At 36.6% G+C, this 10975-nt stretch overlaps 2 protein-coding genes across 2 annotated transcripts in view; one reads left to right on the plus strand and one right to left on the minus strand.

The window, feature by feature from the left end:
* LOC137005681 (uncharacterized) overlaps positions 1-10975 on the plus strand; it is a 1355627-nt gene that overhangs the window by 353307 nt on the left and 991345 nt on the right. The gene's annotated exons all lie outside the window — the stretch shown is intronic.
* Positions 3016-10975, minus strand: part of LOC137014450 (piggyBac transposable element-derived protein 4-like) — a 9342-nt gene continuing 1382 nt past the window's right edge. Inside the window, exon 2 of the mRNA XM_067378773.1 lies at positions 3016-3681. Coding sequence (XP_067234874.1) covers positions 3016-3681 — 666 coding nt within the window. The remainder of the gene's footprint in view (positions 3682-10975) is intronic.

The following is a 10975-nucleotide window of genomic DNA, read 5'->3' on the forward strand; positions in this document are numbered from 1 at the left end:
ACAATTGTTTTTCTATATCAAAAATATCCAAGCGTATTCTCTTGTCCTTTAGAAGTGATTCCAGAAAATGTCGTAATTGCAAGAATTTGTAGAAATCGCTATTTGGTAAATTAAATTCTTGTTTTAACAACTGAAATGGTTTCAAGCTTTCCTTGTCAAGTAAATGGTCCAGCTCCTGAATTCCCCTCAGTCTCCATGGTCGAAGACTAATGTTCTGAATAGCAGGGGGTAAGTCAGAGTTGAGTGAAATAGGAGACTTCAAAGTTAGGATGCATGGAATATTTAAATACTTCAAAATATCTTTCTTATATCTTTACATTTTATGTACACTGTAAATACACAACAAATTTGGAAAACACCTCAAAGCCTCTATCCCCACCCACTGAGAATCTCTTCTATTTAGAAACCAGTTTATCATATTTTTAATCTGGGCAGACCAAAAATATAACTGGAAGTTAGGAAGTGCAACCCCTCCTAATTCTCTGGGTTTCAGTAGGGTAGAAAATTTGAGTATTGGCTTTTTTTTTATTCCAGATGAATTTTGATGTAATGGAATTTAACTTTTAAAGAAGCAGCAGTCAAATAGCAGGGCAGACTTTGAAATAAAAAGTTCAGCCTAGGTAGGATGTTCATCCTAATTACGTTAATCTTGCCCAGAAATGAAATGGGAAATTAGATCATTAATCAGAGGCTTTAAGATTGGGCGAATCGTTCCAAAATTGCTTGTAAAATTCGAGTGAAAACCCATCTGGGCCCAGAGCTTTGCCTGATGGCATGGATTGAATAGCTTGCCAGATTTCCTCTTTAGTGAAGGGGGCATTTAAAAAAGTTCTGTTTACTTCAGAGACAACAGGAAGAGAAATTTTACGCAAATAGTCCGATAAATCCCCCTTCAAACTACAGCCCTCAGATTTGTATGAGGTCCTATAAAAATTGGAAAGAGTATCATTGATTATCTGGGGATCAAAAGAGACCCTGCCCTCTGGAGTCCTGATTGCCTTTACAACTCTTTCTTGTTGTGTTTTTTTTTTTTTTTTTGAGTTGATATGCAAGTAGACGGCTAGGTTTATTTCCGAATTCATAATATTTTTGCTTACTAAAAAACAGTAATTTCTTAATATGCTCCATGTGGTCTAAATTTAGTTTCGCTCTGGCTCTGATCAGCTGAATCCAATTGATCTGATTTGGTATTTGTTTGTGTTGGTTTTCTAAATGGATCACTTCGGTCTCTAATTCTCTCCTTTTTTTGGTCTTGAGTTTACTTACTAAAGAGGCATAGGAGATAATATGGCCCCGTAACACCGCTTTAGCAGCATCCCACTTTGTCGCCGAAGAAACAGGAGAGTTCTGGTTGTCCTGCCAGTAATTGACTATTTTCTGTTTTAGGAACATACAAAAATCGTCATTGTTCAGATGTGAAACGTTAAACTTCCAATAATTAGATTTGGGAATGGACAAATTGACATCAAGGTCTAAATAAACAGGACTGTGGTCAGACAGAACAATAGGGCCAATACAGCAAGATTTCACTTGGTGAATGCAATCGGACGGTGCGAAAAAATAATCCAACCTGGAATAAGAATTATGAGGGTGAGAATAGAATGTGTAATTTCTGTCTTTCGGGTGTAGCTCCCTCCAAATATCTGCTAGGCCTAAGTCTTTACAGACATTATGTAAAGTACGGGAGGATTTGTGGCCTGTCATTGTCTGTGGGGTGGATTTATCCAAATTATTATCAATTATACAATTAAAATCACCGCCCAAGAACCCCAGGTTTCCGCAAAACCGGTTAAACTGCAAAACTGTCTGAGATATAAAACTGGGGCAGTCAATATTTGGGGCATATACATGTCCAATAGTGAGATGCACTCCAAAAATATAGCCGGAGATTAATACGAATCTCCCCTCAGAGTCAGATTCTACATAATCCAGACTGAATGGGATGTTCTTGTGAATTAAAGTTGCTACCCCTCTAATATTTGACGTAAAAGAAGAGTAATATATCTGGCCCACCCAGTCTCTTTTAAGCTTACAATGCTCATTATCCGATAAGTGGGTTTCCTGCAGCAGAGCTATGGATACACGCTCTTTTTTTTGAGAAATGTCAAAATTTTCTTCCTCTTTATAACATGGCCAATACCCTTCACATTCCAAGTTACTAACTTGACTATATCATGCATGCAAACAAAAACAAAATTCAAAGATGCTGATGAGCTGACAAACATAATTCTTGCACAAAGAAGACACTGAATTTGAACAGAACAGTACCACATATTGAACACTGAATTACCCCAAAAAAGTCCGCCCCCCCCAGGCCCCATCCCCAAACGATAGGGCACAAAGAACATCAAAAAGTCACAGAATGAGATGATGAACGAAAATAAACGTCATCATACTAATGCCACTGAGAAAAATAGCCCCCTCAAGAGTCCGTCCTATATAAAATATAAAATATAATAAATAATTAAAATGACAGAGCCCAATGATAAGGGGAAAAAAAAAAAAATTGAAAGTATAGCAACCCTGTCCTACACCATTTAAATCCCCTTCCAAAAAAAAAAAAAAAAAAAAAAAAAAAAAATTATTCTGGATAATTAATATCAAAAGCTAAAATAAACAGTAGTGGTCAAAAAAAAATAAATAAATAAAAAAAAAAAAAAGTATAAAAAAATAAGAGAAAAGGAAAATAAAATAAGAGAAAAGAAAAAGAAAAGGAGAGAGAAAAAGCTACACTTAATCACTTACGTCTGTTGGTCTCAAAAAAGAAAGTAATCCTCCGACAAATAGAAAGTACCTTACATTGCAGATAAAGATAAGAAAAAAAAGAAAGTTATCTGTCCAGTGAGTCCAAAAAAGCTTTAGCCGAGTTCGGATCATCGAACAAGCGAATCTTCCCCAGGTGTAAGCATCTGAGCCTGGCAGGGTATGCGAATCCGCGATATAAGCCACAAGAGACCATGATCTTGACAACTGAGGTGAACTCGCGATGTTTCTGCAGGACACTGGAGGATAAGTCTAAGTAAAACCGAAGCTCCGCGCCTTCTTCAACGCTGCCTTCAGAACAATTTCTTTTTCTGTAAACCGCAAAAAGCGAACCAAAACACTCCTCGGGGCTGAATTCGTATTGCTAGGCGCAAAAGAAGGAGATCTGTGGGCCCGTTCGATATCGAGGGTGAGAGAGTCTGCGGGCAGGTCTACCATTTCGGAATGGAGAAACGATGCGAGCGGACCGGAGCCTTCCGCTCCTTCTGGTAGGCCAACTATTCTCAAATTTTTTCGTCGACCTCTGTTCTCCAAGTCGTCCACTTTTGACTGAAGTTGTTCCACTTTAGTCAGTAAATTAGCAAGCTGGCCTTCGGACACTGCTGCCGAGTCCTCCGCGGATGAGATTCTCCCTTCAGCCTCTGTTAGACGGGTCTCAATGCCCTCAATCCTTTCAGTGAGAGCCGTGAACAAATTTTGTAGAGAGGAGACGGATCCAGCTATTCCCTCCAGCCGATTAGTTATTCCTTCAAGACGAGAGCCGTTGGCTTTAATCTCAGAAAGGATCAGCGCCATGTCTGATTGGGCCTCTGTTGCATTGCCGTTAGCTTCTGCTAGCAGCGAGGGATGAGAGTGGTCTTCTTTTTGTCTTTTTCTTTGGATTTCTGCGAGCGTAAGTTGATCCGAAAATCGGAAAATCTTTGTCCAAAGTTGAATCAGACATAATTGGAAAGTCTGTAAAGTTAATTAGAATAGAAAGATTCAGAGGGGAAAATAAATGAATATTAGAGCGGAGAGCAGCCATCTCGCTCTGGGTCATGTGACGCCCCCTCTCTGCACAAATTGAGTTTACAACAAAAACAGCGCACAGGCGCTAACTGTAGGTGCTAAACAAACAGGCTCACTTGCTTCCAAATGCTGTAACTTTTGCTTACTTCATGCTATCACCCACAAAATTTGATCCAGATCCCAGACCAAATAATTTTTCTCCTTTCTTATTTCCTTCATTAATTGCATATCAAATAAAAAAGCGATGTAAAATTGCTTAAGAAATATATTTGATTTGAATTTTATCAGGAGAATTTTCTCAGTGTGAGAATATCCCATTGTAATGTAATTTATATATATATTTTTAAAAAGTAAAAAGTGTTCTATCCAAATGATACCTACCTTTTGACTCTCCTTGCTATAAGTTTTAGAGTTATGAGTTTTTACTTTTGTGGTTTGTCACTCAGAAAAACAAATCTAAAAATGCCTTCAGGTATATATTTAGATTTATTTGCACTCTTAGATTTCAGGTTTTCAAATGATTGTGTCATATCCTAACAAACCATACATCACTAGAAAGCTTTATTTATTCAACTTTAAGATAATGTATAAATCTCAATTTCAAAAAAGTGGCCCTTATGACTGGTCTTTGTAGGTCCAGGGTCTCCAAATCATAGAACAATTGATTGCATTTATGAACTTTTAGTGAACCAAGTGAACGCACAGTGTAACGTTATTACATAAGCCGTTTGAATGAATGAATAAATGACCCACTCATTAAGACGGTTACTTGCCACCACCTACTGGTGGTTTAGTTTCATTTTTAAAAGTATAATTTTCCCCCAAACATTTCATAATTGTATTTTCAAAAAATATTTAAAACAATCCCATAACATTAATACAGTTATAATCCATCAAAAATATGCAGATTTAAATACATCAAAGCTGCAATATTCTGAAAGGATATTACTTCAGAACACATTTATATTTCCACCCAAAAAAATACTATAATATACAAGTGACCTATGTACGTGTGTCTACATGACGAGGCTTAATGTCGAGCCCTGCGTGTAGTTTTAATGGGCTGCGTTTCAGTCACCATTTCATATTGTCTGACAACAAAAACAAAAAAATATACAGCTATGGAAAAAATTAAGAGACCACTCCTAGTTCAGAAATCAATGTTAAGTGGTCTCTTAATTTTTTCCATAGCTGTATACTACAGATAAACAACAATTTTATTGGTTAATTGGCTGTATTAAAATATATTATGTGAGCAAACATAGAAGCAAACAAATATAAAGGGCTGACACTTGACAGATTGCTAATACAACAACATGATGAATTTTCTAATTGCTGTAATTCATCATCTATCAACATTTAGTGACATATATATATATATATATATATATATATATATATATATATATATATATATATAGGCATTAAAAAATTGGCAATAAATAGCATTAAATTAGATTTGATTAGTAAGTAAAGTTTATTTATATAGCACTTATCACAGACCAGGAGGGTCACAAAATGCTTTACAATAAAAATAACAAGATAAACAAAAATAAAATATACCTCTACAGTATCATCAGTACAGTCAAATTGAGTAGTTAATTAAAAGCTTGTCCAAAAAGATGCGTCTCTAGATGTTTTTTTAAAAGACTTCACCGAACCAATAGTTCAAGCTTGAAAGGAAGCACAGAAAGCACTTGATCACACTCTTGTCTTAAGACATGTTCTGGGAATAGTTAAAATAACCTGCCTAATCTTAGGGGTAATGTTGTCTGGGGCAATAATCAACACGTCAGTTTTATCTGTATTAAGTTGCAGAAAATTGTCTGCCATCCAATTGTTAATGGAGACTCAAACAATCCTGCAAAAGAGACAGTTTTGTCTAGTCTATCAGGACTAAAATACATATATAATTTAATGTCATCAGCATAAAAATAAGATATTATTTTGAAACTGCGAATTATCTTTGACAAGAAGAAGCATATACAGGTTAAAAAGCATGGGTCCGAGCACAGAAGCCTTGTGGCACACCACAGGATAAAGAAACAGATTTTGACATGAAAGAACCTAATGGATATTCAAAAAATGAAAATCACAAATAAATCAGATAAACAAATGATAAAGCTTGGGTTACTGAATATTAGATCTATTTCTTCAAAAGCACTTATTGTAAATGAAATTATCACCCAGAGACAATAAACTAGACTTTGCTGTGTTTGACAGAAACCTGGCTAAAACCAGACGATTACATTACTTTAAATGAATCTAGTCCTCAAGGTTATGATTATCGACACAATCCTCGACAGAAAGGCAAAGGGGGAGGTGTTGCTGTAATTTATAGTAATATATTCAGAATCACTCAAAAGACTTTCAAATATAATTCCTTTGAAGTGATGGTGCTTTATGTAACATTATGTAAGTTGACATTTGTGCTGGCTACTGTATACAGGCCACCAGGGCACCATACTGACTTTATCAAAGAATTTGCTGATTTTCTATCAGAGTTAGTACTGGCTGCGTGATAAAGTCCTTGTTGTTTGGTGATTTTAATATCCATGTAGATAATAATAAAGACGCATTTGGATTGGCATTTGCAGACATTTTAAACTCTATTGGAGTTAGACAACACGTGTCAGGACCCACTCATTGTCGTAATCATACCCTAGATCTAATACTGTCGCATGGAATTGATATTGATGCTGTTGAAATTCTACAGCAGAGCGATGATATATCAGATCATTATTTAGTCTTGTGTATAATACAATTATCAAAGGCTACAAAACCACCACCCAGCCATAAAATATTGTAGAACCATCACGTCTACCACTAAAGATTGCTTTATAAATAATTTCCCCGAGCAGTTTCATCGCCTTAGTATACCTGACAACTTAGAAGAACTCGGTGCTGCAACAGAAACTATTGGCTCTCTCTTTTCCAGCACATTAGATGCAGTCGCTCCTTTACGTCTAAAGAAGATTAAGGAAACTAATCCAACGCCATGGTATGATGAGCACACTCGGGCTCTAAAAACAAGCTGTTAGAAAAGCTGAACGTAGTTGGAAGAAAACAAAACTAGAAGTTTTTCGCCTTTCCGTGGAAAGAAAAAAAATGATTTAGTACAGAACAGCCATAAGAAATGCTAGATCTACTTATTTTTCAAATCTCTTAATAGAAAACAAACATAATCCTAGGTATTTATTTGACACAGTGGCTAAATTAACTAGAAACAGAGATTCAACTGCTGACGTTTTCCCATAGAACACAGCAGTAATGACTTTATGAACTTCTTTACTTGCAAGATTGATAATATTAGAGAGAAAATTAAAAACATGCAACCATCTACAGTTCCGCTTCAGACAGTGCACTGTAGTTGTCCCTGAGGTAAAACTAGAATCATTCGCCGCTATAGGAGAGGAAGAATTATCTAAACTTATCAAATCATCAAAATCAACAACATGTATGTTAGACCCAATGCCGACTAAACTACTGAAAGAAATGCTTCCAGAGGTCGTAGGTCCACTTCTTGATATAATTAATTCATCTTTAACACTAGGATACGTGCCAAAAACCTTTAAGCAGGCTATTATTAAACCTCTTATTAAAAAACCTCAACTAGATCCGAGAGATTTAGTGAATTACAGGCCAATCTCGAATCTACCTTTTCTGTCAAAGATACTAGAAAAGGCAGTTTCAACCACAACATGTGTTCCTTTTTAGAAAGAAAGTGGAATCTGTGAAGATTTCCAGTCAGGATTTAGACCATACCATAGTACTGAGACTGCTCTCGTTATTAGATCTCAGTGCTGCTTTTGACACTATCGATCATAACATTCTTTTAAAAAGACTTGAAAACTATATTGGCATTAGTGGAATTGCTTTGGCATGGTTCAAATCGTACTTATCTGACCGTTATCAGTCTGTAGTAGTTAATGAAGAGATGTCGTATCGATCACAGGTTAAATATGGAGTACCACAAGAGGCTCAGTACTAGGACCGTTTGCTTTTCACTCTGTACATGCTGCCCTTAGGAGAGATAATTAGGAAGCATGGTGTTAGTTTTCACTGCTACACTGACGATACTCAGCTCTATATTTCCTCAGCGCCCTGACAGAAACCTACAAATTCACAAAACTAACAGAATGCATAGCTGACATTAAAAACTGGATGACAAGAAATTTCTTATTATTAAATTCAGAAAAAACTGATATCCTAATCTTTAGACCAAAAAACTTCCCTCACGAAAAAACCTTGAATACTCTCTAACACTTGACGGGATTGCTCCATTAAATATTCGTCCTCAGTTAGGAACCTGGGTGTGCTCTTTTTGATACCAATCTTTCATTTGGAAAGTCATGTTTCTAGTATCTGTAAAACCGCCTTCTTCCATCTAAAAAATATATCTAAATTACGACATATGCTCTCAATGACAAATGTGGGAAATAAAGTTGGTTCATGCATTCATGACCTCAAGACTAGATTATTGTAACGCTCTACTGGGTGGTTGTTCTGCTCGGCTTTTAAACAGACTACAGCTGGCTCCAAAATGCGGCAGCTAGAGTTCTTACTAGAACCAGAAAGTATGACCATATTAGCCCAGTTCTGTCAACATTACATTGGCTCCCTATTAAACATTGTATAGATTTTTAAAATCTTGCTACTTACTTATAAAGCTCTAAATGGTTTAGCTCCCCAGTACACTAAGTGAGCTCTTAATGCATTATAGTCCTTCACGTTTATTGCGATCTCAGAATTCAGGCCAGTTGATAATACCCAGAATATCAAAATCAACTGAAGGCGGCAGATCCTTTTCCTATTTAGCACCTAAACTCTGGAACAATCTTCCTAGCATTGTTCGGGAAGCAGACACACTCTGTCAGTTTAAATCTAGACTAAAAACACATCTCTTTGCTCTTGCATACACATAACACATTATCAATCCATTTTTCAAATCCGTTAAAGGATTGTTACGCTGCAATAATTAGGTCGGCCGGAACCGAGAACATTTCCCATAACACTAGATACACCTGTACATCAGAATAAGAATGGCATCTACGCTAATATCTGTCTCTCTGCTTATCCTGAGGTTTGCCGGGTGCTGGATCCAGGCCGTATCCAGATTCAGATGGAGAACCTGGTGTCTGGACCTGACTACAACGTAGCCCAAGGAGACAATGGGCCTACAGATCCAGTTCTGGCTGCATCTATAATTCAGATTTTTAATCCCCCGTATCCTGCTTACATATATTTATATATAATCTATTTTTAATCTCTATAATAAAAATGTATAATTCAGATTTTGATCTCCATATCCATTTACATATGTTATATATATCTTCCAAGGGGTTTTTTCCCTCCTAGGACTTTTTTCCCAGTGCTAGCACGCTGGGTTTTTCTCCCTGGGGTTTTTTTCCACCCCTGGGAGTCAGCCGACATTGGCTTAATGTAGCACCATCTTGTATATGTTACATATTACCACGCTTGGTTGTACAGCTTATTTTTAACCACTTCCCTTTTTTCTGTGCTTCTAATATGTAAAGCTGCTTTGAACAATTACCTATTGTAAAAGCGCTACATAAATAAATTTGACTTGACATGGATATAGAAAAACTGCTGTCAGAAAGATAAGAAGAAAACCAGTCCAGAGATGCCCACCAGAGAGTTTAGTCTACCAATCAGAGTGCAGTGGTCAACAGTGTCAAACGCTGCGCTAAGATCTAGCAAGACCAGCACAGAACATTCAGCAGAATCAGCAGACATCAAAATATCATTTGAAACTAAAAGGCCCCTAAAGGCCTTTGCACACTGAGAGTCCGTTAAAAAATAAATTCGACCTCAAGATATGTCAATCACGTTTGCACACACCCTCCGAAACTTTCGTCCGTCCAAAAAATATTGGGATCAGGTTCGATTTTCTGTGTTTTTCGCATCCGTGGCACGCATTTTGAGAGACGTTTTGACAATTCAGAGCCACCGTACGCAAACGCAAAAATCCAGAATGCCATCTGACAAGATGATCCACATCTTCTATAGCACAAAACAGCAGCATTTGGCAATGACAAACAAAGATGCACAGAATATAAAGACAGATTGTGCTAGTAGTAAAGCATCAAACTGAGCCACTGACATCCTGAAGTAAACTCTGAAACGCTCTGGATAATCCCGCAGCTCCTTGATGAGGTGAACTCTCCTTTCTCTCTATGCAATCTCAGAATTGAATGGACCCAATATTTCCTTTCTTTTTCTCTTTTTAAGAAGAGAGGAGACCAACTAAATCGTGCTCACTGCTTGAGAAGACTTTTTGTTATTTTTTTTTTTTTTTTTTTTTTTTTTTTTTTTCGCAACGCATTAATTTTTACACATCGGACTCCGTGTGCAAGGTCTCTGTGCGTGACGATTTTTTGGATTACGAATACGAAAAAATACGAAAATTCCGGACTCAGTGTGCAAAGGCCTTAAGGAGGGCCGTTCCAGTTGTGATGGTTTTTACGGAAGCCAGACTGAAATTTATCACAGATATTATGGGCCTCCAGAACATTATTTAACTGCATTGCCACAACTTTTTCTAAGATTTTAGAGATAAAAGGAAGTTTCAAAATAGGACTATAATTGTTAAATGATGTAGTGTCAAGATTGCTCTTTTTCAAGAGAGGCTGAACAACAGCTTGTTTTTAAACAACTAGAAACCTGGCCTAGTCTAAGAGATAAGTTTATAGTTGAAACCAAACATGGGCCAATAGATGTTATGGATTTCATCAACAGAGATGCGGTAAAATATCCACAGGGCTCTGGAAAGGCTTCATCACTAAACTAATAATAATATCATTCAAAGAAATGGGACAAAATAAGGTCCAAAATTGAGTGTCTTTGTTCCGTAAATATAATGTTTGGTTATATAAGGTTTGCTGATGGTGCAATGACTGTCCTAACAGCCATAACCTTGTCCACAAAAATGAGACAAAAAATTATTGCAATCATCACTAGAAAACACAGAAACGAGATGTAGCAGGAGAAACAACAATGTTAATAGTCTCAAAAAAAGTTTTTAGGATTCCTTATGCAGACAGATATCAGTTAAGTAAAATAAAGAATGTTATACAATTTTTATTTTATAAAAATAAAAGGTATAACAGCTTCTCTTGCCTTATGCACCATTTTCCTCCTCCATTTTTCTCTCAAATAAGCAAGGAGAAAACACCTTTGGCAA

This window comes from Chanodichthys erythropterus, chromosome 3 (genome assembly GCF_024489055.1).
Source record: "Chanodichthys erythropterus isolate Z2021 chromosome 3, ASM2448905v1, whole genome shotgun sequence".
Taxonomy (NCBI): Eukaryota; Metazoa; Chordata; class Actinopteri; order Cypriniformes; family Xenocyprididae; genus Chanodichthys; species Chanodichthys erythropterus.